Source organism: Struthio camelus, chromosome 5, assembly GCF_040807025.1.
Source record: "Struthio camelus isolate bStrCam1 chromosome 5, bStrCam1.hap1, whole genome shotgun sequence".
Lineage (NCBI taxonomy): Eukaryota > Metazoa > Chordata > Aves > Struthioniformes > Struthionidae > Struthio > Struthio camelus.
In genome coordinates, this window is record NC_090946.1 from 79,541,510 (window position 1) to 79,567,222 (window position 25,713).

The 25,713-nt window shown below is 44.5% G+C and overlaps 1 protein-coding gene across 1 annotated transcript; it reads left to right on the top strand.

The window, feature by feature from the left end:
- Nucleotides 1-2,172: 2,172 nt before the first annotated feature.
- Nucleotides 2,173-24,149, top strand: GCH1 (GTP cyclohydrolase 1). The gene is made up of 6 exons (XM_068947511.1): nucleotides 2,173-2,603; nucleotides 14,724-14,833; nucleotides 17,082-17,137; nucleotides 20,038-20,069; nucleotides 20,984-21,068; nucleotides 21,666-24,149. The coding sequence occupies exons 1-6, from the start codon at nucleotides 2,300-2,302 to the stop codon at nucleotides 21,790-21,792; spliced, it is 714 nt and encodes a 237-aa protein (XP_068803612.1). The 5' UTR covers nucleotides 2,173-2,299; the 3' UTR covers nucleotides 21,793-24,149.
- Nucleotides 24,150-25,713: the final 1,564 nt, after the last annotated feature.

The following is a 25,713-nucleotide window of genomic DNA, read 5'->3' on the forward strand; positions in this document are numbered from 1 at the left end:
GAAGCCGCCTGGTGGTGTTTGTTCCTGCCCTGCTCGGGAAAACAGGACTTGGTGCCTGCGCTTTGCAGGCAGGGAGAGTTGCACCAAAGAAACCTCTGCTCTCGGTTAAAGAGTTCCCTTCCTCGCGGAAAGGCTCCGTATAGCGACCCGCTGCCGAGGCCGTGGCGCAGCCGGGCTGGTTGCGCTGTTGGGATGGAAAATTTGATTACAACTAAATGCAGCCCTGACTGCCCTGCCCGATTATTGCATTCCTTTCCAAATCCCAGGACCGAAACTGCTGCCTTCTGCCATCCTCTTGCTCCACGTCTACCCAGGGACGATGCTCCGTGCTGGAAAGATGCAACTGCTAAAAACAGAAAAAAAAAAATCCCCCGAAGATGTGTGCAGACTGCAAGAATGTATACGCCCTGCGAAGGAAAAGTAGCAAACGTTCACCTCCCTAGGTCAGGCTTTTCAAGCTCCTAATCTTATAAAAAGATCTAGAAATTGACTTTGTGAAGAGTGCTGCACTGCTGCTAACGGGCTTGACTTGAGGGAGAGCCAGGCTCGCAGGAAGCCGAATGTTTATTGAAAGCAAGCACAGTTGTGAATAAATACATCTGTACGTAAATAAAACAGGCGGTTCACCTCCAGAAGAATATTTTCTCAGCATTTGGTACCAGCACGTGGTAGCAAATATTTTGTGGCAATGCAGTTTTAATTAAGGTGCTCCTCTCCATCAGGGAAGAAAAGCCTCTGCGGGCCGCTCCTGGGGGGCGCGCAGAGCTGCCGCGTCTCCCGTTCCCGCGGCCAGCCTGGCGTCGGCTCCGCCGGCGGGGTCGCTTAAATTAACTGCGATGCTGAGACCGCCTGGGTGAGCCTTTGCCGACCTCCCCTGTCCTGAGGCTTTACGGACGGCTGGATTCTCGCCGGGCTTCCGCTTTGCTCCTCCTCGAGGACTCGCGTCCGCCCAGAGCGAAGTTCCCGCGGTTCTTTGGGCCTGGGGCTCCCTCGCTGGACGTTTCCCGGGAGCGGCGACGGTGCAGCCGGCCCCAGGCGCTCCCAGGCGAGGTTTTTCTTAATTTTTAACCGCGATCTGCCTTGCTGCGGTCGAGGATCTTTGCTGCTTGCCGCCCGTGGGCCCTGCGAATTTGGGGGAGCGAGGCGTGGAGGAGCCTGTCGGCACAAGGAAAGGCGGGACAGGGCAAAGCTGCCTTTCCCGGATCCGTTTTCAGCTGTAAAATTAGGGCCCTTTCCCCGTAAGCCGAAACACCCAAAGTACAGCGGTAGAAAAACCTTAGGGACCTCGGGATCGTCCGTCCTTCCAGCAGAACTGATCCCCCTGCAGCACGGCAGTATTTTAGGAGCCTGTAATCAGTTTTGCCTGTTATTCCGGGCAATCGAATTAAATTGCTAGTGATTCACCATCCCGTTAAACGGCGGGCGGATAAATCCCAGGTGGTGTTTGCCCCCCCGCTCCACGCGCTGCCCGTGCTGGATGGACGGCTTCAGCCTCGCCGAAATAGCAGGCTGTATCGCGGGGCCCAGGGGAACCGGGGAGGCTCGTAACCGGGGGCATCCCCGGAGGCGGCACGGTGCCGCTCTCGGCAGGGTCTCACTGCCGTCCGAGAGGTTCCCGTGCCGCTCCGCTGCGCTTTGGGCGCGCCGGTGAACCTCAGCGCGGGACATCCGAGCCACGCACGGCGCGGCAGCACCCGGAGCCGGATTAGCAACGGGGACGTCGCGGCTGCCCAAACCCGGCTGGAGAAGCTGTTCCTTCTCCCCTTCGTCCCTCGGGAGGTACGGCGCTTGCGTGCTTGGCACCTCCAGGAAATACACCCCAAACGCCATGCCCGCGAGCCGCAGGAGCCGATGCAGCCGCAGAAGCGACTCGACGGCGCGGCGGCGAGACGACGCTCGCTGCTGGGGAGGCTACCGCGTATCGCTAGTTCTCATTTACAGCCTCCGCGGATAGCGCGAAAAGGTCGAACATCGTAACGTTGGAGCAGCTGAAGCGCCAGGGGCTGCGCCTAGCGGCACAACCGCTCCCGCGCCTGAGACCGGCCGGCTCATCACACCCGCGGCGCCGGGGCCGAAGCCCCAAGCCGGGCGGTGGTGGCGGGTGACGTAGGAGCGGCGGCGCCCAATGGCAGCGGCGCGGGCGGTATAAAGCGGGCGGCTGAGGCAGCGCGCGGGCTGAGGAGGCGGCGGCGGGCTCCGCGCTGAGGCGACCTGAGGCGGCGGCGGGCTCCGCGCTGAGGCGACCTGAGGCGGCGGCGGCGGCGGTGGCGGGCTCCGCCGCAGCGCCCAGCCGCGTCCCATGGAGGCGGCGCGGAGCTGTAACGGATACGCGCGGGAGGAGAGGCCGCTGCCGCCCTCAACGGGCGCGGAGAAGCCGCGCGTCTCCCCCGGCTGTGGCGGCGGCGGCCTGGGCGGTTGGCGGGGCGAGCGGCCGCGCAGCGAGGAGGACAACGAGCTGAGCCTGCCCAGCCTGGCGGCCGCCTACACCACCATCCTGCGCTCGCTGGGCGAGGACCCCGAGCGCCAGGGGCTGCTCAAGACGCCCTGGAGGGCGGCCACCGCCATGCAGTTCTTCACCAAGGGCTACCAGGAGACCATCTCGGGTAGGGACGGGGGTGTGGGGGGGGGCCTCCCCTCGGCACAACCTGCGTCGTGGTGGGGCGGGGGGGAGGGAGGCTCAGTGAGACACTGCCCTGCTTAGCGGTTTTTGAAACGTTTTTTAAGAGTTAAAACAAACAAACCATCATTGGAAGCCCACTGCTCGCCCGATGACTGCCCCACTGCTGTGGGATGTAGGTGAGAAACAGTGGCCTGGCAGGGTGCTGTCCCCTCTTGTCTGCTTCCTCCCTCAAATCAAGTTGTGTGTGTGTTTTTTTTTCTTTTTTTCTTTTTAACTTCATGCTGCTGGAGTTCACATTTTCTTGTAAACTCGTGTGGTGCTGGCTGGGGTGGATAAAGCAAGTGCTTCTGTTTCCGCTCTTCTGGTGCAACCTTTCAAACTCTGGAGTTAGGAGCTTGTCGTACCTTTTTCCAACCTGGCCAGAAAGTGTGTTCAGAAGTAGGTAGGAGTACTTTTTTTTTTCTATTAGCAAATGTCGATTCTCGGAATATTCTCCAAAAAGGTCCTGTTCTGTTGTTGCTTTTATCAGGTGAGGCTTTTGTACGTTGAGGATGAAACTTGAGGAAGTGAGGTGAGGAGGATGGGGAGATCCCTGCCCCATCTCAGGGTCCCAGCACTGGTGCTGGTGTGGAGAGGTACCCCAGGCTCACATCGCTGCTCCAGGTGAAGGTCTTCGCGGCTTGGTGGCTGTGGACCCTCCCTGAGGGTACAAGGAGAGGAAGCTAGCGCAGTTTGATCCCTTCATCACCAGAAACTCTGAATTTGTCTCTTGGCTCCAACGCTGAGTGAATCCTATTTGAAGATTTGGTTTCACATCAAGTGAAACTTCTTTCTCTTCTAGCCCTTCTGCGAAGGATTGCACCCTTTACAAGTAACAAAGGCTTGGGAACTAGGGAATTCCCCTCCTCACTCCCTGTCAGGAGGAAAGGCAAGTTCCTGTTAGTGGATGAGTGATACCAACACTGACAGCAAGGAGCCTTTTGAATGCAAGTCAGAAGTGAGCCAGGCGTGTTCTGCTTTCCTGAGCAGGGCCCTGGTGTACAGAGCCTGCCCCAGAAACTGCGTCAGTGTTGTAGCTGAATGGAAGAAGCCTGACTGTGCTTACGGCTGGCAGCAGGAAACTGGAAAGGACCTTCAAGTCCAGCTTCCTGCTATAACCCTCTTTCATAAATATGCTGTGGTTTGACTTGCAAGCAGTCTTGCTTATTTTTTCCCCACTTCTCAAAATTGTTATCTCTTCCAGAACCTGATTGCCTCTAAGTTCCAGCATTCACTTACTCCTGGCCAGTTTATACTCATGTGCCAGTGTTGTGTCTCAGCTTTTCTTTGCTTAGGATAGCATTTCTCCCTTGACCCTTGTTTTGCCTTGCTGACCAAATCAGGCTTTTGGGCTCTCAATTAAAAATAGGCTCTGGACTGCATTGGTCATCCTTGTTCCACTCAGGCCTCTTTGTTTTAATCCTACCGAATATTGTTTGAGAAGAGGTTTCATCATTGTCTCAGAATGATACTTCATCTACTGGGAATAAGTTTCCTGTGGCATTTGGGATTGTACTTGTCTCTTCATTGCTGTATGACATGGGAGGTTTCATAGTAATCTTGCCAGTCTCTAGCAGAAGGATTTTTTTTTTTTAGTGATGGTCTCTGAGCATGAATATTTATGCTGCACTTGGATAAGGTTGCTCCCTATTGTAAGACTTGACTTATCTTGCTGCCAGTCTTGTGTGCAGAGCCAGTTAAGAGTGACTGATTCCCTTCGGCTTTTCGATAACTTCTTCCTTCTGCTCCAGTGTGGACTCTCAGGGACCCTGGTTAGCCTGTCCCAGGATAGCTCAGATGCATTTCCTGGTGCAGAGTAGTTAGGAATAGTCCCTTTCCCTGAATATCTATAATGGGGGAGAGCTGTATTATATTGAAGAGTAAAGCTATTGTCACTGCTAGTGGCGGTACTCTTGGACCGAATTTTTTTTCCAAAAGTAAAATGAAATGGTGATATTAACACATGTTTCTGTGTCAGCTGGGGAATCCTTTTTTTACTTTCCAGGTGCTCCTCTTTTTCAATACATTGCTGTGCTTCCAGTCTATCCATTCTTATTAGCAAAACAGGAGAAAAGAGCTGTAACTGAAGGAAAGATCCCTAGCAGCTAGCAAAATGACTAGTGGATGAGGACCTGGCTGTGAGAGCTGATGTGGAGGTAACTTATACTTGGGAGATCTTTAAATGTGGGAAAAAAAAAAAATTAAATTGTGAAGCCTAGAGCCAACAGCTGTGGAGTCTCTGGGAGTGATGTTGGCTGTGGAACTGCAGCTCTGGCCACTTGCCTCTTCTGCTGCATCTTAGTGTGCTACTCGCTTGGTTATGCCAGTACAACTGCCCGCATAGCCAGGCTGCGGACTGCACCAGGAATGGGCTTCTAAAAGAACAACAAGCCCCAACCCCTTTATATTCTAATTTATTTTCTAGCTAATTCAGTTCCTTGATCTGGAACCACCTGCATGTACAGGCTGTGATTTGTGGGAGGCTGATGTACGAGTTCAAGTCATACCTCTCACTAGGCAGGAGGTAACTGCTATATATGAAAAGATGAGATTTACAGGAATTACGAAAGGTTTTTCAAGTGAAGGCTCTGGGTTGTGATTGTATAAACACAGGGCCAGAGGCAAGATGCTGCAACAGGCACCTGACTTCAGCTGGCCCTAGTTGAGCTCACAACCCTTGCCTGTATGTGAAAACGCTGTTGCCTGATTGTGCAGCCAGGGAAGAGCAACAAAGCCAAATCCAAGGAAGTAAATGTTAAGTATAGCTGCAGGCTTTAAAATCCTCCTTCTGTGTTGGGGTGGGATATCTTATGTAAGCAAGGGAAAGTAACTCTTATTTCTGATAGCCTTTCACTTTGCCATGCAAGAACCAAAAAAGCTTTGCAGAAATTATAATCTGGAATTATTAGATCTAGTGAAGGCTGAAGTATACCATAGGTCTGCAGCATTTGAAATACTTGATTCAAACCTAATTTACCTTATGTGAAGACACAGGTTTTGTGCTTGGTTACAAAACTAAGCTACTTGATTGCCTTGAATGCTGCCCACTGCTCTTAGGTTAGCCATTCAGTGGTTTTTAGCTCTTGCTTCTGAGTGTCCTTGAGTGCAATCAGGTTGCTGGAAGCCTTTGGGTATGGTGAGGGATGATGGCCTTGCCTGCCTTGCAGCAATCCACCCTCTGTGGTGGGGGTAGAAAGGAGAAAGTGAAGTGGTGTGAGTGGGGAGTGAAGTTTAACCCCACAGTGCTTTCTGAAGCTGCTGATTTAAAACATGGTTTGCACAGAGTCAGCAAATGTGTGGTGGTGTTTTTTTTTTTTCCTCCAAACCTTGCTTGATAATTCACTCTAAGAGTGAACTTCTTTCTTAATCTGTCTTGTTAGGGTACATTTGAGAATGCTAATACATCTGGGGCATGCTTAAATGTGCTGGATGTTACTGATCTCCCTTCCAAGGTGTTTGTATTTTGCTTCCATGACACTTAATCATACTTGTATTTTTCATAGTTTCCAAACCTTATGTAGTGGTGTGGGGAAGATGATATCTAAATTCTGTTTCTTTTCCCCATTCAAATTTCTGGGAGTAGCAAAGCTGATTCTGCTGTTTTCAATCTGCACTGTATACATTTCATAGCTTGTTTTTGATAGTGCAGAGTAAGTGTTCCTGCTTTGCCTCTCATCTCTGTGAGCTGTATTCTACAGCTAGTCAGGATAGTGTATTTCAGTGTCATTAACAGTTTGCTTACTGGATGTCTAAATCTGGCTGGCTAAATCTGTTACTCCTCAACCACTAGCTCTTTCTTTGACAAAATGTGTTCAAATATATTGATTCAACTCTGTAGTAGTAGAAATCGAGCTTTTACTGGAGGAGGAAAAATGCTTCCAGGGATCTGAAATAAAGTCCATCTGGGGAGCAGACTTCAAAATGCTGGCTGTTACAACAGAAGTCTCCTGAACTTTGTTTTGGCAAGGGTGGCAGAGCAGACAGGGTACCAAAAGTTTTGCTTTTCAGCTTCATGCAGTGCTTTTGTCTTCCATTTTTTTTTCTTATATTGGGTGAGGGTCAGATTATCATGGATTATTCATGCTCCTGGGAGAATTATATGTAACAAAATAGTGACCTGTACCCTTGGTAAATAAAAGTAAGCTTGACTGTTAGTAGCTGGTTGCCTTTAATTCTTTGTGGCCTATTCAGGAATTGTCTGCCACACAAAGACTAAACCTTAAGAGATCTATTCCTCCTCTAATAAAGGCTTAAGGTTGCTCAGAGGTGATGACTGAGAGACTATATAAACATTGTAAAGGGCAAGTGTGTGCAAATGCAGTAAATGAGTAAAAACATGGAAATACAAGATTGCAAGTAGTACTAAATTGTAACTAAAGCTGAAGACTTCAAAGTCAATCTTGCTAAACAGAGCTAAATGGTGAGTTCTAGAAATGGCAAGTGTCAGTGACGCTGGCTTCAAAAGACAAAAAGGAGCTGCTTCTGATTGTGCAATACTGTAGGAAACATCGGACAGAGGTCTCAACAAGCTCCCTACAACTGCAGCAGGAAGTTAACTTGTTTTCAACACGCAAGCACTTTAAACAAAACAGCATGTTCATTAAACAGTGTAGTTAACTCATTACCAACATCACTGTTATTAAAAACTGCAAGACTTGTCTGATCAGTACATGAGCATTCAAGTATGCTGGCAGATTTGGCTGCCCTTTCAGCATGTTTAGTAGAGAAACGAAAATCAAATACTAAAGAAGAAAACTTTGCTTTCTCAACCTTTATGGTTTGAAAGGCTGCATGTACATTTGATTTCTCTTGAAGTTATCTGCACAATAAAGTCACTTAGCAGTTTTTATTTTAAAGTAAATAATACCTAGTTATATCCAATACTAGTAGACCAATATGTGAATTGTGCGCATCTTGCATTTCCCCTCTCTCATTAGTTTATGCACTCCTCTATGGAGAAGAGTGAATAAATACAACCTTAATACTTTTGTTTTCACCTTATCTCTGTGGATTTGGTATATTGACAGATGACAGGAGTGGAATAAGCTCATAAGTTTTTTCAAAGCCTACCCAGGTTGCTGTGGAGGAGAGATGCTAAGTATCACAATGTAAAAATAGACAGGCAGTGCCTTAAACAAGCAAGGCTGTTTGCTCAGCAACACTGTCCTTTGCTAAGAGCTGGTGAGTTACTTCATTCTTCCCTGTTACTGGAAAGCAGTTTCTGCTCGTTCTCTTGCTTCTCCGACACAAGTCGGTCTAAACTACTAATAATTTGAATATCAGCATTATTGGTGGTATGGTCATGCCTGTTCCTCATATACCAAAAGGTGGGAGAGAAGCAGAGTTGTTCAGAGTAAGGCTTTTTGTTTTTCACCCTCAACCCTCACTCCCGAATGGGTGAAGCCTGCTATGCTGAAACAGGTACTTAATGAAGTGAAACTTGCTCCTGCTGAGAACTAGGACTCTAGGACTTTTCAGTGTTCTTCTCTCCTTCCCTCCCCCCATTAATACTCAAGTAATACTAGGTTTGCTAAGCTTGTTTGGTGTTTTGTCAGGAATCTATTAAATCTCTTAACCTCTATCTACTCTAGGATCTTACCTACTAAAGATTCTCTATCGCTTCGTGTTGCTTTTCCAAAGCATTGTTTCAACTTTACCTTTTCTTTCAATTTCAGAAAGCGGCGTGGATGGGAGACTTGCAGCACCTCCTATGACATGAGACATTCTGAAACAGTTATTGAAATATTGATACATTTTGAGTGTCTCCATAACCCTGCTTTCCCTGATATTAATAAATGTATCTGTTTAGGACGACTCTCCAAACCTAATCTTGGCTTCATCTGAGAGTCTGTAATAGCTGATTTTTATGTGATAACTATTACAGACAATAGTCTATAACAACTGATTTCTTAACTTGAATCTCTCACTGCAGCATGCAAAATGCTTTCTGTATAGGTAAATTAATTCATGCACGTATTGCTCAATTAGCTGAATAACAATATTGCTTTTCCTCTCTTTACTTTCTACAAAATATGCTTAAAATTACACATCTGATTCAGTTCTGTTTCTAGTAACTGAGGAGTTCAGTTTTGCTTTTGAGACGAATGTTTCTGTCTGAAGTTGAACTTTATTTCCTGTTCTCTGGCATGGCAGTGATAACTAATATTTCCCAAACTTGTAAAGTCTTTGAGGCTCATTCTCCTTCCTGTTAGGAAGGTATGTTACAGCAAGGAAGCTACATGGTGCTAATACCTATTTAATTCTCTGTAGCTTTTGAACTTTATTGCCTACTTAAACATAATGTTACAGGTTGGGCTGTTTCTATTTCTAGAGCCCTTCAAGACTGCTTGAAGCAAGTAATTCTGCTGTGAAGTTGGCGTAACCAGAATGTTCCTGCTCTTAGCAACTTGAAGTCATTAACTTTCTGCAGCAATCTAAACTCTTTATATAGAGGAGTGTTACTGTAGTATGATTCTCTACTCTGTATGCACAATAAATTCCACAAACAAAGTATCTTTTTAATACTGAAAGGCTATAGTAATTTTCTTGTATTGCTTGTCTGGACTACTTTATTTAACTATTATTCTGTAGTGTTAACACCCAAATTTCAGTTTTGACTCTACATCTGACTACTTACCCAGGAGCACCTGAAAGCTTTATAGCAATTTCCTTCCAGATGATTTAATTTGACTCTGTAGTCCATTGGTTTCCCCAACATACAATTAGCTTTTAGAAGCCCTATGCCTCTTGCTGTATGTGGATTATGTTTGTGTTCAAATTTTCTCGATCTTAAAAGGAATTTTTACCCAGAAAGGCAGTCAAAGGTACCTGCCAACACGCATCATTTCATTCTACTGTAATGAACCATTTTTGGCCTCTGGCTACATCACACTGCTGTTCAGGAGCATCTTCCAAATCATTATCTGTTCCTATTTCTTACATGCAAGATCCCCTGCAACTGGTGTTCTTGTGAGTCAGTTTTTGCTCCTGGGAGAGCAGAACTCAACCCCGGCTTTGTACTGCAATCCACTCAGACTGATGAAACTTTATTGTGCAACTTTCTGCTCACCCTCATACTATGTCTGCCTTTCTAGGCCTATGTGACAGTAAGGCCTGAACCTGTTCCTAGGAGGGTCACTGCCTGCTGCAGTTTGGGGGGTTTGTGGGTTACCAGGGAGAGAGAATGGAGGCTGTAACGAGGACAACCTGGAGCCATGCGATGGGTTTAGACCCATCCTTGCACCTTATGCCTTGCACCTCTACTGGGCTGGGTTAGCTCAAGGAGCAGTATCGTGTGTCCCTGAGACTGCCTCCATCGTCTTGACACGGTAATCCTCAGCCCAGTTCCTCTAATGTGTCTGCTGATGCTGGAATAGAGGAAGGTTCATTACCTTCCTGCCTATTTAACTAGTAAAAATGAGATGTTGTTGTGATCCTCAGGGAAATGCGCATCAGTCCTTCTGGTGCTCAGGGGCTTTTGACTTCTGAAGCTGTACTACAAGTGTACTTCTACTGAAAGCTGGAAGAAGTCTGAGCTACACAGCTACACGGATTATTTGGTTGGTGAGAAGCAGCGGGGCAACTTAAGCCAGAGTGAGAACAACCTACGACCATTTCAGTCTTCCGTTTACAGGCATAGTCAAAAGCAGCCAGAGAATCGGGCATCTGAAACGTGAAGCTGATGCAGTGCTGCTCTGCAGTGTACTGTGATCCTTTGCTCTCCTCACCTATTGAGCCAGCTGCTGGGTGGGCTTTATCTTCTTTGCTGCCGGAGGTGCTTTTGCTTTCCCGTGTCACATTAAAGCCATGCAAATAGTTTCTATAGCAACAGGTCGTCTTGCTTTCCTCTGACGCAAAATCCCAAAAGGTCTCTCTTGTTCTATGTCTTCATCCAATTCTGATTTTTTTTTTTTTTTTGCTTTTATCAACTTTCTTTTTGAAGATAAAGCAGAGAAAAAATAATTTGCTCTATTTCAGCAGCTACCTTGCAGGAGAGGTCACCATTTAGTTTTTAACAACCCTCTAAAGTCTCTACAACAGGACTTGAACTCTGGGCCAAAGGAAAAATTGGCTGGAATAATCTAGAGATTGCCCCTGACTGTATATCCAAGGTTTGTTCATGTTCCCTTCCTCCAAGCCACATACTTTTATCTGATTCTTAGGTTTTCATTAAGATGATGTGTTCAGGCTTAAGCAGTAAATTCCCTTAGTTTTTCTGAGGTGGTGGAGAGCAAAAATAGTATTTGCAGTCTCCTTTGGCTTATGGTTAGGGCTTTGTGGCAGCACTCAAGCACAGCTGTATTGCAGTCATGACTAGTAAAATCTCAGAGTGAGGGCAGCTGTCACTCTGAGGGGCCAAGAGACTAGGTAAGAACACGTCTGTCTTCTTGCTCGCAAAAAAGACGCAAGTCATATCCTCTTACTGACGTGGAGGATTACGTAGATGATACTCGGAGGGAATAAAAGGGTCCCTTCACTTGAGAGGGAGGCTTTTTTGCTTGTTTAAGTAGCCTGTTGAGGGGGAGCACATCTGATCTGTAGGAGAATTTACTTCTGGCCTTCCCTTCCTCTGAAAGTCCTGTGGACTTCTACATTTTTGCTGTGAAGAACCTATTGTCCTAGGAGGAAGGGATGGAAAAGGTACAGTCAGATTAGAGAGGCAGGTCGGTATTTTAGAGCTGAAAGATGTAACCAGTATAAAACTGTCACACTTGCACTGTGTGAATTGGGAAAGGCTTGGGGAGGAACACAACTTTTAGATCCTACCCTCAGTGGCAGAAATACTAGTCTGGAGTTACTTGCAGGCCCTAAAATGTTTGCTCTGAGCAAATTCAGAGGAAAGTAATCAAGCTAGCGAAGTAAGCAGTGTGGCCTAGTAGACAGAACATAAGAACAAGGTAAGAGATATGAATTTGTCCCCAGCTTTGCTTCTGGCCTGTCTAATCTGAGGCCCTGTTTCCTTTTCTGTCCTTTCAGGTCTTTTAATCTCTCTGGAACATGTGCTACAGGTTGTTGGGACCCTGTTAGTAGTTGATGCTACTGCAAGTTGAATGAACACAAAAAATAAAAGGCAGGCAAAGTTAGATAAAACACTATTGTCTCTCTGCACAAGGGCCTTTGCCAATAAAGTCTATCCAGGGTAATCACTGAAGAGCAGTGACGGGGTGGGATGTAGCACAGCATCTTGTCACAGCTACTTTTGCCCAACTCTCTTCCGTTGTCAACAGATGACTCAGATTTCAAGGGGGAGGTGTATGGACAGACACAGACTTTGAACTATGCTTGTTTTCAGGAGAACAGACTTGCAAAACGTGTGCAGGAAGGACTCCAGCAGGATATGGGTGACTAGGGTTCTTTTCTAGGGCCGTAGTCGTTCAGGCACGGAGCCCTGCCTTCTATTCCATCTTCTGTTTTACCTTTGTTCCCCTGTATCACCTGGCAGTTGTGAAGGGATTATTGGAAGGGCTAACGGTAAGCCTGTTTCTTTCTTGTTGAATTCTGGCCCTCCTCCTCAAGGAATAGCTGCTGCTGACTGTTAAAATCAACAGAAATCGTTGCAGGTACAACTGCAGAAGTTGTGTAGCTGGTCAGGTATCATCTGTGATCTGGCTGCAGTTTGCTGCTAACATTCAACAAATCTAAGGTACAAAAAATGGTAAAGTCAATACAAATGAAAACTGCAAAGGACCTTACAGACCCACGGTTATGTTCTTGACACGTGGATCTGTTTGCTTACGTGCCTCGAAAACTCCCTGTGCATTACACGAGCTGTTATGACCCTGGGTTGTAGCCTAAGGAAGGGGGGTTGTGAAAGAAATATGACCTTTGTGTTCCTGTTCAATTGCTTTAGCCACGGGAGGGATGTATTTTGTCCCTGAAGTGGCCTATGTGACACTTCATAGGTCACTTAACCTTCTTTCCCCAGCTTTAAAGTAGGGCTAACAGCTCTCTCCGTAGTACAATACAGCTCTTCAGCACAGTAACAGATTCCTTAGATGAAGTCTGTAAGGATCCATCATTTATATTTAAAAATTATATATGTTTGACAACTTCTCTGGGTTGAAGCCCCTTCTGTTGAGGCTGGCTTGGGCCTTACACAGTGTTACGTGTTACTATGACTTGTAATGAGAATGTGGCCATTCTTGACTGTTCTGAACAGTCTGCTCCGTGCGTGGGCTGACGTAAATCCATATCTAACATCAGGCTCTGATACGTTCCCAGCAATGCTGGTCTGAGCCAAGCTGGTAGTCTAATAACATCAGCAGTCACTCTGGAGATGCTTCTTGGATCTGTTTGGATTTTGTTTTAATAATGCTGTGCATAGCGGCAGGTTTCATAAAAACACTGTTTGCCTTTCTGCTGTGGAAATTGCAGATCTGCAGAGCGCTCGGGAGAGAGGTAGGAACTAGATTGCGGCTCTGATTCCTCTTGCCTGTCCTCTGAGCCTGCTGTGCTTCAGATTCTGGCCATTCCTGGCTGAACTCATCGTTATACGAGTTCGTGGTGTTTCCCATGTACGCTAAAAGATACTATGCCTCTCCGGCAGTGCTTGATGTAAACTAGACTCTAAAATTTGTAGAAGAACAAAAAAATTCTTGTGCCTGTATGAAGTGGTTCCCTTGCTGCTTTCATACCCTCTTTTCTTTACCCTCTGACCAAATCAAAAATGTTCTGGGGTTCAGCCTCGCTCTTTTCCAGGTTGTCAGCACTTCTCAGGAAGGAACGTGAGTTGCAGACAGAATATTGTGCACGCAGTTTCCAGGGTTACCTGTGTAGTGCTGATAGCAAGCAGGAAATTAAAATGCTCCATGATGATGATATGTTATCGACAACAGATGGTAGCCATTAGGTGTACGTGCACATCAGGGGAAGGCATAAAGGCAAACAGAGCAGACACAGCTATAGATTTCTGTAATCATCACTGGAGGTGTCAAGCTCCACTTTGGATGAAGCTGGGCAGTCTCTGAGCCCCCTGATTTCTCTTCTGGCTATGCGATGTGTGACACTGACAGTTTTTGGAAGCAATTCCAAGTAGTCAGTGTGACCTCAAGTTATTTGTTTGCAGTGTTTTTTGCTGAACAGCTCTTCTATGCAGCTAATGTCAATTCTCTCTTCAAAAAAGCTCTGTCTCTCACCTCGGGGCTATTCTACTTTCAGCCTCTCCAAACGTGGTCCAGCTCTCTGCAGCCTTTGTGGAGTCTATGCTGATCTGCTGTAACCTGTGTCAGGAATGCTTGGGGACTTGTCAGGGGACTGCTAAATCTGGAAAATTGATGGAGGATCTGTTTGCTGACCTTTGAGACTAGCAAAGCCCCAAGCCCTTTTATTGCTAGAAGAGCTCTCTCTTCCTTCCTCTGTCTCTGTGGGTTTTTCATATCCTTTGTTAATTCTGAAACATAGAGCCAGGCTGGAGTACGCATCTGTGTGCCCGCTTGCAGTACAGGGCAGAGCATGTTTCTCCCTGATCTGTGGCAACAGGTCTGCCTCTTCTAGACATTTGTGTATGCCTGCACAGATGCTGGCTGGTGTGCTTCAGGATGGAACTGTAGAGACTGTTATTTGCGTGCAAAACCTCCTGGAAGATAGTGAAGCAGGTGTTCAAATGTGTGAAGAAATGACTGTGATGGCTCAGCTTTTCTCTAAACTAGGGCTGAGCTTTGCTTGCGGTATGTGGAGGCACATGGAAGCCCGCTTCTAGATGGGTTCTCCTCTTCAGCACTGGCTTTATCAGCTCTTGTCTCAATTACACTTAAAACGCCTGTAATTCTGCAAAGGCTAGGCTTGTTCAAACCTGGCACAAGCTAATACTATTTTAATAAAACACCGTTGACCTTCTCTCGGCATAGCACATAGGGAGTCTGACATAGCATTGTGCCAATCGTGTGATCTTATGCAAAACAAAGCATGGTTGCATTGTTAATCCCCACTTGTCTCCTATGTCTTAACCCTAAAATCTGTAGTTTAGAGGCAGCTCATGGCAAATGTGTAGCTTTCTCACTTACTGGCTGGAAGGACTTTCCATGCTTCTGTGTATAACATTTTTAATACAAATATTTAATTTCAGATGTTCTGAATGACGCCATCTTTGATGAAGATCATGATGAGATGGTAATTGTGAAGGACATAGACATGTTCTCGTTGTGTGAGCATCACCTCGTTCCATTTGTTGGAAAGGTAACTCTTTCTCACAAACTAAATACTGCAATACGGGATAGAAGACCTAAAGTACATGCAAAAGACTTTGTAGCTGCTTTTTTTAAAGCTATAACTATTTACCACTTACGGCTATGATTTCAGAAATTAATCCTTAGAATACAAATAAGGAGGACCTTCTTAAAGTGAGTTTTATTTGGATTTAAACCTGTAAAACATAATGATCTACCCTTTCTAGTCTAACTAATCTAATGCTTTCTGACATTTTGTATCAAAGCTCTTCTTAGTGAAGCAGCAACAAGCCTTGAGGGCAGACATCTTGATATTAAACTAGCTCACCCTGCACACTGGCTCTGCTCTGTCATGGATTACGCTACTGGCTCAGAGCTATCTAGTGCACATTCATCTCAGGAACCTGCAAATGGAAAAAACTTCTGATTAGCGGCACTATCTTAAATGAGCAAGCACAGTCAGAAGGACCATACTCAAAAATGACTAGCAGGAGGCCACTCTGGTTGGGATTCCCATAGAGGGGGCTTGGATGTCAGATGGTGTTGAAATTGTAGTGTCAACAACCTTAAAAAAGGGTTCTTAAGTTAGGCACTGTAAACTCGATGAAGGGTTTGGAGTTGGTAATCGCTTCTGCAAATCTCGGCTTCTTCACTCCCACAGTCACACTTATTTTAATCCCTCTGTTTTACCATAAAGTAATCATAGGCTGGCGAATGCAAGCGCTCGTCTTCTGTAAAATCTGATCAGTGCCATGTGTCTTCCAAGTAGATTGTCTCCCAAAAACGAAGTACTTGAAGAGAAACCACTTATTTAGCTGGTGGAGTCACCTCAATTTTGTCTCCTTTCTTTCCTTACTGTTAGTATTTTATAGTAGAAAACAAAGTAACTTCTTATTCTATGCAAGTTTTCTATTTTGCCTGTTTTTCTTGGTTACACATACTGTGTATATTCTTTTAATTACTTCTGTGGCAATATATGCATTCTTTTTGCATCTAGCTGTTTAGCCTGTGTGGTTTGGAGAAATCTCCTCGCAAACACCGAATCGGTCCTGCTCGTATAATGGTCTACTAAATGACTTGGTATGCCTCTAAATATTCTCAGACTAACCATTCTCCTGTTGGGTACATCAAACAGTCTGCAAGTACCGATCAAGAGGTCTTATATTTGCAGCTCTATCTTAATAAAAATAAAAATTCACAAACATACTCTATGGGGAACAGGATTCAATGCTTATTTCTAAGTTATGTCTCTTACTTGATCTGAAATGTTTCATGTCTTTCAGGTGTCAGTGGGTTGATTACCCAACAGAAGTGATAGGAATGAGCAAGTTAGCCAGGTAACTAGGTGCACTGTGGTACCTCTATTGCAGGTACAGCAATACAGGATGTTGAGATGGGGCCTCTAGACAAAGCCATAAGAGAGAATCCATCACTGATACTCCCCTACTGTATCTTGGCTAATTTTTCAAGTCTCTGGTACAGTGACATAAATGCTGGTTTACAGTCTGCTACAACTGTAAACCCACTGGAATTCAGTAGCCTATGTTGCTTTCTAAAACAAGAAACTAAATGCCCTTCCACCCTCCCTCCCTATCCGAGCATTTGTCTACGCAAGAACTTATTTCAGCATAGTCCAGTATTAATGTTCAGTAAATCCCCATCCAAGTAGGATGGAAGTCGACTTAGTCATACAGTAATCTATGACACTGCCAGTAGCACATGAGTTGGCCTTAAAAAAAAAAAAATTAGTAAGTGCAGCCTGGTTTTGGTGGCTAAGTACTTCTTGCCATCAGAATTTCCCCTGGAAATAGAAAGTAAAATCTGTCTCTCCCTCTTCCTAAACCCATTTTAGGCCCTGAAAGAAAAGCATGTTTGTTTTAGATGAGCGATGCTGTGCTGAGTAATGAGGACTGCTTTTTGTACCCAAAAGTAGTACTTTGTAGCATTCGCGAGACTTGGAACATAAGCCTTGGCACTTGAAAAGCTGTAATATTTCTTCCCCTCAGAAAACTTACCTATTCTTCACCAGGACACTGAGTCACCTCACCAGGCATTTACAGTCTTTGTTAGCTCCGTAATCTTTCAGGCTTGCATGGTGGCTTGTCCTTCCCACATGCTGGAATTGTATGAATCCCACTTCTGGATTGTTCCAGAATTGGTTCTGGGGTGAATGCACATCTCATTCTCTATGCATGAGTTTCATATGCATTTGGTAGTGAGGTTTTGATTCTGTTAATGGTTTGCTCTCCTCTGCCTAGGTACATATTGGCTATCTTCCTAACAAACAAGTACTCGGGCTCAGCAAGCTTGCTAGGTAAGTGTTAATGTAGTGAAAGTGATGCCAATTTGTAAAAAGGATTCCAAGCTGTGCTCACTGTGCTAATCTTTCTAATCTGGTCTCCCTCTAAAGCTCAGCACACTTTGCATCCTCAATTTGGATTCAGACCAATCCTCAGCAGTTATAGTTTTTGTGAGGAGAACAGATAAGTCTCAGAGCTCTGTGTTAATTCACGTCATAATCGACTGTAGTAGAGCTGTAGCATTGGATTCTCCAGGGAACACAGGAGCAAGAACAAGCAGGAAAGCTTGCTCATTCTAAAGAAGACAACCAAAACCAGTGGGAATCTCTAGCTGTTTACTTCTTGCATGTATAGTGACCCATAAGAACAAAACTCCCCAACTTCCAAGCTGTAATTGAATGCAGTGTCTCTGGATTTGAACTGAATCTAGAGCTTTCATATCTCTTAGCGGACTCTTCAGATAAATGTGACGTTTTTCTTTCATTGAGACCTGCTGAGAGAGCTTGAGGGTAGATTTTATAGATAAGACTCAGCCTAAGAAACAAAGAATTATGATACACTTGAGAAACTCTGTTGTTATGTAAAATAGCTTTTTCCTCCGGCAAGTGCCCTTGGATCAGTTGCTGTACTGAATCTGTTCACTTTCTAGTTCTAGCAGTGAAGGGGATGGTAGCTCCCTTAAAAAACAGATTGTGGGATACCAGAGGGGAAGGTTCTCTTCTGACAAACAAATCTGAGGAAACTGGCTGTAGCTCAGAAAGACCACATAAGACTTGCTTATACTTTGCTTGATGCATCTGCTAATCTTCTTGTAGTTCCAGTAACACTAATGAGAATTAGCCTTGTAAATCTGCATGCCTGCTGGGTTTTCTTAGTGGGTAGGAAATGTGTAGGATATGACGCTAGAGTGCTTTAAATTCAGTCAGCTCTGTTCTGTGCTCTGTTTGCGGAGTGATGAATGTGGTTTGGAAGCAGAAAGACCACTGGAGGTCAAGCCTCTTTTAATGTAACCTTATATTACGGGGAGACTGTCTTTCAGGAGTGGTTATAGTAGTGGACACTTTAATCAGAGTGGGCTCTGATTAAAAGGTTGAAACAAGCAGTTCAGTGCTGAGCTTTCGTATGCGCTTACTGTGGCTGCACCTACGTTCTTCCTGAAGAGGTGATGCCTTTAGCACTTGGTTTTGTTTCTGAAGGGCGTGAATTCACGATCAAGGATCACATTTGAAATCTGCATCAATCGATTTATTTGCTATGATCTGCAATTATATCTGAATTGCAGAGATAAAAAGAGGCTCAAAATTGTCTTGAATGATCCTTAATGCAAGGGCCACATCGTGCTGAAAGCATATAATTTCCCTACTGTTTCTTCTCTCAGTATAGAAATATGCTTGGAAATGTGCAAGGCTTCCTGTACTGTGCTTTAAAGGTTAAAATTTGCCTCTTTTTCAAGTTAGGGTGAAACTCTCATATGCTATAATAGTGAAAAGATTGGATTCTTGTATAACAAAATGTTCTCAGTCCTCACTTGCTTTTGAGCGCTTACCATGAAAAGAGATTGGTGGGCCAAATCGTACTTCCCTTCCTGGTTCTATATAATGCAACCCGTGTTCAGACAAAGATTTGTGAAGCTGTTAGTACTGTAGGTATAATCTTTCCTAATAGGATTAGTCTAATGTGGTGAGTTTCTTTAGTTGTGGATGACCTGTATTCAGTAAACAAACATCTTTCTTTGTGTTTTAGGCTCAGGCTTGAAATGCTAATGCAAATAACCCTTTTTGCATATGAGAAGCCCTATAAGCATGTTTGTTTAATACAACTGTAAAAATATTTGCCAGCATCAACTTTTCCTATCCATATATTTAATCTAAATGTTATCTTGCTTTGTTTAGAGTAGCTATAACACAACCATTTCATTTCTGGAAGGGGGTTTCTGCATATAATTCTCTCTCCAAAACAGCAGGCAAGTCTCATTGTCAGAAATGTTGTTTGTAACTAATGCCTCAGGCTGCCAGCGTGTGTCTGTTTCTTGTCTAGTCTGGCCAGATGGGCATCGGAGCTTTCTTTCTATAGCAGCTTCTTTACATGGCCACTTGACATGTAATTAAGCATTTGAGATCTGCAGGAATAACCACTCTGTAACTTGGTGGACTATAAGACTTTTCTTAAATATATGGATTATAGCACCATGGTCATATATGATGATGATATCACTTGCATTGCCCCACGAATGGGTTAAATGTGAAGTCACATTAGAGAGCGGCACTGAGGTGATCCCTGCAGTGGAATGTGAATGATGATGTGATACATTAGGGGAGAGTATCTGTTTTAAATAAAAAAAAAAATCTCTTTGTTCTTAGTTAAGTCAGTGGTTAAATGCAGGAATCCAAAGCATCTCTTGGTCAAGTTCAGTAGCCTTTTGGAAGTCCAACCATCTGAAATGTCCTTAAAACAGTGTTCAGCTTAGATTGAGGCAGGAGGAGGAGGTAGTCTGGCCTCAGTTCCAGGATTAGCTTTCAGAGTTTTTGGGCATGGATTCCCTTGCAAAGGTATGTTCCAGGTAGGTGTTGGTACAAGTGCTTCAAAAGTAACAGCCAAACAACAGAAGCCCTAAGGAGAAGTGACAGGGTTGCCCCTAGAGTGCTTGGGGTGGGGTTAGGGCCAGCCTGTCACTAAACATTGTGGTGTGTTAAGGGAAGTCCTCAAGCAATGCCTGCCAGCCAGAGGCCAAGCAGCAAAATGATGTCACTTGGATTTCCAGGAAGGGCACAGCAGCAGAATCATGTCACTTGGATTTCCAGGAAGGGCACAGATCAGTGCAGTGTTCTTGCTTGGTAATGCATGATTAACTGTGAAGGTTAGACAATGCTCACATAGGAATAACTTGTCTCTTCCCTCTTTTCTGTTTTTTTAGGATTGTGGAAATATACAGTAGAAGATTACAAGGTAAATAGCTGATTTTCTTCCTAGTGTGTGCAGTCCTTTGGTAGCCAGCTTAGGGTACCGGTAATTAAATTTGTACAGATGCAGTTCACCTATAAGACAATGTGTTAAGAAGAACACTGTTCTTGACACAGATGTTTAACTGAGGCTGTATGGAAGGGCTGGATATTTTGCCTCCTTGTTCTGTTGTTGCCATCTCCCCTGTTCCCCTTGGCGTGGACCCCTTGTGAGGGACCACTTTTTCCTTCTGAGTTCCGGCTCTAGAAAACCACTCTTGAAGGAAGAGAGACTGCTTTTGGAGCTGAGTATTTGGGTTGGGCTCAGCCTGGTCTCATTGTTCTGTACTTAAATTTGGTCTGTTCATGTCAACAGAAGTCTTTAAGTGACCATTAGATGACAGACTGGAAAATAGAGGGTGCTAGAGCTGTAGGAAATAAAGCTTTGCAGGACAACAGACTCCCTAATTTGCTTGGTTTTGTCCATACTTTCTTTCCTTAAAAAGGAAATGTGTAAGGAGTCAATAACGTAGCTCTAAATCCAGCGAAAAAGTATGTAAAAACTGAAAGAATAAAAATAGAATAAAAATAGTAAGAAAATCTAACTGCATAATGAGACACTCGAGATCTGTTATAACAAAACATGGTACTGCAAATTCCTGCAAACATGTGAAATGCAAAATGACTCCCCAATAAACAAGCAAATAAAAAGTCTGTTCCAATAAACTAAATACAAGATAGGGTCTGGTACTACTACTCCTCAGACAGCTTATGCAGGAAGAGCAGAGCTAGGGGGCATCAGGTCCTCTTGGAAGGGGGAATGCAATAACTTGATGCTATCTGCTCTCCCGTGTGTAGTATGCAGATACTTTATGCTAGTCAGAACTAACACTGATTCTGGACTCTCCGTTGTCCTTTCAGTCCAGGAACGCCTTACCAAACAAATTGCAATAGCCATCACAGAAGCCTTACAGCCTGCTGGAGTTGGAGTGGTTATCGAAGCAACGTAAGTTAGCCTGGGTTGTTGTGCGGTAGTGTTCGGACTGTGCGTGTGATGCCAGCTGTACGCTGCAGAACTGTTGTGTGTTGTCTCTTGGCTCTTCAACTGCTTTAACTGTGTCCTATGCTTGCTTATAAGGCAGTGTTCATGCAGGCAAAAGTGATCCTTGCCTGGTTCAGCAAAAAGGGCTGGTGGATTAGAGCCCTTTCGAATGGGGGCCTCCTTACCCTCTGCAGAGATGTGGTAACCGGCGGTGCTGTCAGGGGTCCCAGCTGAGCTGAATCCATGCTCTGCCTCAGTGCTCCTTCTGCTTCCTCGGAGCAGAGCTCGAGTCTAGCAACAGGCACATCCCTGTGATCCGAGCTCATCTTGGAAGAGTGGAATTTTCTTAGGATCTGAGGAGAGGGAAGTGCTCAGGAGTTGAGAATTTGACTGTCTTTTCCCTAGAGGAAAGCTGAGGTGCTATAGATAGATGTTCATTTGGAATATAGAGTCCACAGAGTTTAATTAACCCTGTAAGAAACATGTGTTTCTCTTTTTGCAGGATTACCTATCTCTTTACAGTCTGACTGATTTATTGTCTCCTGCTCTCGTTTCTTCTAGGCATATGTGTATGGTCATGCGTGGGGTACAGAAAATGAACAGTAAAACAGTAACCAGCACAATGTTGGGGGTATTCCGGGAAGATCCAAAGACCCGTGAAGAATTCTTGACGCTCATCAGGAGCTGAAACTGTGCCATTCACTAAATGCACTCTGGAGGTTGTTCTGTCCAGTGTCACTGTTCTTATCTGTTTCTACATCTCACTTTTAAACTAAATCATTGTGAATTGTTGTCATAGTCTTTGTGTAGTGAAAGACTTTTGATGGCAAGTGAAAACTGTAATGATGAGGTAGGCTCATCCTGGATTTCTAACACTGTTGTTGTCACAGAATTACACAGCTGTGGATAGGGTTTTGAAAATGCTTTTTCTTCTGGAACATGAAAGATACTGCCGTTAGGAGAAAAATGGGGTTTGAGAGTGAAATGGATATTTATGAAATAGTTCTGTTTGGTAGAATAAATACAGTGCAGCATAGGAAACAATTAAAAGGCTGTGGATCCTTGTAGGACCGCTTACATGCTGCAAATACTGTATCACTGCCTGAAAAGGATGGTCCTGAATTATCTCTGACTATATTTTATTACAAATCCTTTGGTGGCTGTTTCAATATCTGGATATGTATGTTATACTACTTTGAGATGTTACCTCTGGTGGTGTTTTATATTCTTGCAAGTATTAATCCTCTCTCTTTTTTTTTTTTATTTGAGAATTAAAAATGCATTTTTCCTAGCCTCTTAACATGCAGGGAATTAATTGCTAAATGATTTGGGGCACAGCCTTATCTCAGTGTAAAGGGTTTTATGCACCTTCTTCTCTGTGCCTCAGAATATCTGACCATTTTAACTATCAATTTCTGACTATTTTTAAAGCAAACTTGAAGAGGGGAAAAAAAAAAAAACAAACCCAGAGTCTATGTCTGCAAAGAGCTAAGATATCCAAAGAGATTTTTAGTGATTTTTATATGTTGAGTTTTTCATCTTGGATTTCCATGGGCTCATTAGACCGAGGAGCTAAAACTAGTATGGTATTCTGAAAACAATGATTACTTTTCAAACATTTCGAGATTTGCTTCTTTTAAATGTTGGACCAAAGGTGGGTGCTGAAATCTTGAACACAGTTCATTGTACCTCTTCTGCCTGTTTTCAGGTCATTCCAGGGCGAATTAATCTGAAATGACAACTTATTTCTTAAGAGCAATTGAGAAAAGTATTTCCAGGGCCATCAACATGAATTAAACCACATTTTTGTATGTGGCAGTGTTGGTACAAAACGTTTCAGTCCACTGGACTTGGCTGAACTTCTTACAATTTATTACAATTTATTACGTTTTAATGAGTGTTTTGTAACTCTTAATCGGGAAAATATGATGCACAAATGGAAACCACCCTTCTCAAACTAAGCACGGGAGGCAAAACTGAAAAAATAAAATGTCAACCACCAGGGCGTCTGATGGCCACAGTACATGTTCCCGTAGTCATATCTGCATTGCTGAATATGAATCCAAGATGTTCTGTAATCAAACCTAAAAGGCAGTTCCTAGTCTGGCAGGCTAGATCTTACTAACTCTTACACATTCAGGCTCCCCTTTTCAACCCATAATAGAAACAATGTAAAATTTATGGCAAGCTGAATTTCCATTCAGCCAAAAGAACTTTAGAAAGTATAAATAAGAAAGGCTTTAAAAAATCCCCATCTTTATTTATTACTGTAACTACCCACCCTTTTTTTGCCAATAACCTCATATATTTGATTACACTCGCTTTACCTTGAAGACCTTCACAGTATTATTAGAAAAAAAACCTTTATGATATCCTTTCTCCTGTATTGCTAGATGCTATAAAAGTATTTCTCTGCTAGCACAAACAAGCTCTTCTGGACCAAGCTGCAGTGTTGCACATTCATAAAATAGGCTAACTCTCTGGCTTTTGTTTTCCTTAAATGATTGAGAACAGATATTGCCACTTTTGAGTTCAGTATGTGTTTCAAATATCCAGTTAAAAAGCCTTAAATCATCCTTGTCTGAAGTTCAGAGTAAAACCTTTTCTCTTTTTAGCTCAGCAGCTGGCAGGAGAATTTGAGGACCAAAGAGGCACCCACTAATGTTTGTTTCTATCTACTTGCTTTAGTTGTTTGAAACTGTTAATTTTTTCTAAAACACTGTCTTACTCCTGAGGTAATGAAAAGGTTGCATTTTAACCACTTATCTTTATTCAGGATAAAGTTCATATTGCACCACCACCAGTTTTTATTTCTGTGACCTGTAGTCCTTAAAACATACCTCTCTATACTTGTGGCCTTGGATTTTGTTCAGATTCTTGTTGTTGTAAGATTTGGTGCATTTTTTTTGGAACGTTAGTATTGGTCAAATACATGAGCTTTAACTGCAACCGGTGTGTATATATGTATAGTACATACAGCCTGCTGTTCTACTGTGTAGAAGTCCATTGTCTCTAAAACATTAAAGCGCAGTATTATCCTTTTGAGTGGCAGCATCCTTGTCGACTCGGAGGTGATGGCACCACACGGGGAAGCAGCGGCAGTGCACATGCAGCCCTTTTGGGTGAGGGTTCTCTCTGTGCCAGCAAATGCTCAACCTTGTGGTGGTATTTTCAGTTGGTCTTCTGAGACTGTTGTCAGTGTTGTCTCCAGGTGAGTCTCCATTTGTTGCCGACTTGACAGCAAAAAAACCAAAAGCATTCTCCGTCAGGATTTCTCAGTGCCAGAGGAGTCCGCAGCAAACGTATCACGCCAGGCAAGATGGGAAGCAGTAGCTGGTTTGGAGCATCTGTGAATCTCTCTCTCTCTTTCCAGCTGCAAGCATTGAGGTACATGTGGGCTCGCAGTCCTCTTGTGCGCTTTGTAAGCCCTCCTAGGGTCCTCATTGCTGACTGTCGTCATGCTTCATTCTGCTGAGGAAATGCTTATTCCCACCACTGCAAGGCCTCTCTATAATCCAGAGCCTCTGTTCTTGAGTGGAGCTGGAGACAAGCATCAAATGGGGGAAACAGAGTAACAGGTTTTGTTCTTTGCCCTGCAGTTATGGCTGTGGCTTTCTGGAGTGGGCAAAAGCCGACGGAGAGGATGAGAATACAGCCAGTTCCACTCTTGTATTTGAATTAGCTGAAGAAACATATCTGAATGGCAGAAATGAAGCAGGTGCAGCAAGTGACCTTGAAACCAAAGTCTTGCTCTTCAGCTTGATTGGGTGACCCTGTGGTGGGCAACATCCCGCAATGAGCTCAGCCTCTGCCAGCAGCTGCTGTACTGCTCCTTGAGGGTAAGGAGACTGTCTGAAACATCTGGCCCTCTGGTGGCCTTATAGGATGTGGGTATTCTGGGGGACATCCTCAAGAAGTGACTTTCAAGACACAGACTCCTCATGAGCCGAAGCCTCATCGATGGTTGGTGTGGAGGGAACGGGGCAGGCACCGGAGGGCTGTGAGGCTGTGCTCGTGCTCCCCAGCGCCTAGGCTGAGGCCCCTGGGTAGCGCTTCGTGCTAGTGCTTGCTCTTCTGCGTGGCCGGGCAGCTTCAAGGGGCGAGGTGGTGCCTGCGCTACGGTTGGAGCTGGGACTGCCCTGTTAGAAGAGCGCGTCCTTCTGTTAAGGGGCTGTGCTGGCCTGGGTTTTTCTGCAGCCTGGCTGAGAAAATAGGAGGAAAATCCGTGAAGCACAGCAGGAAGAAGAAATTAAATGCCTATATGAAAGTTAGCAATCACTTCTGTAATCTCTTACCTGCACCCCTGTGTCAGGGCACAGCATAAAACAGGCCTGGGTGGGGAAAAGGCAGCTAGAGATGGTTTTGGATTGCAGGCGAGGATGGGGCATCCGCTGGCATAGTGATTTTGTGAGTGAACTCTGTGGTAGTCAGAACTGGAATAACGAACAAAAGCCCCCTCCAGCCCTTTATGTTTTTCCTCAGTGGACTGTTATTTGGAAATAACTCCATGGGAACCCCCAGAAGCATTTTTTTTTTTTTTGAAGAATTCTTTGTCATGAAGCTGAGTTACGTCTAATGGTTGTGTATTAAAGCTGGTGACTGTGGTGGG

Bases quoted from the DNA above. Each gene is read 5' to 3' on its own strand.
- GCH1 (XM_068947511.1), top strand. From the start codon at position 2,300: ATGGAGGCGGCGCGGAGCTGTAACGGATACGCGCGGGAGGAGAGGCCG. The intron at 17,138-20,037 runs GTAAGTGTTAAT...CTGTTTTTTTAG, and splicing joins GGGCTCAGCAAGCTTGCTAG to GATTGTGGAAATATACAGTA. The intron at 21,069-21,665 runs GTAAGTTAGCCT...CGTTTCTTCTAG, and splicing joins GGAGTGGTTATCGAAGCAAC to GCATATGTGTATGGTCATGC.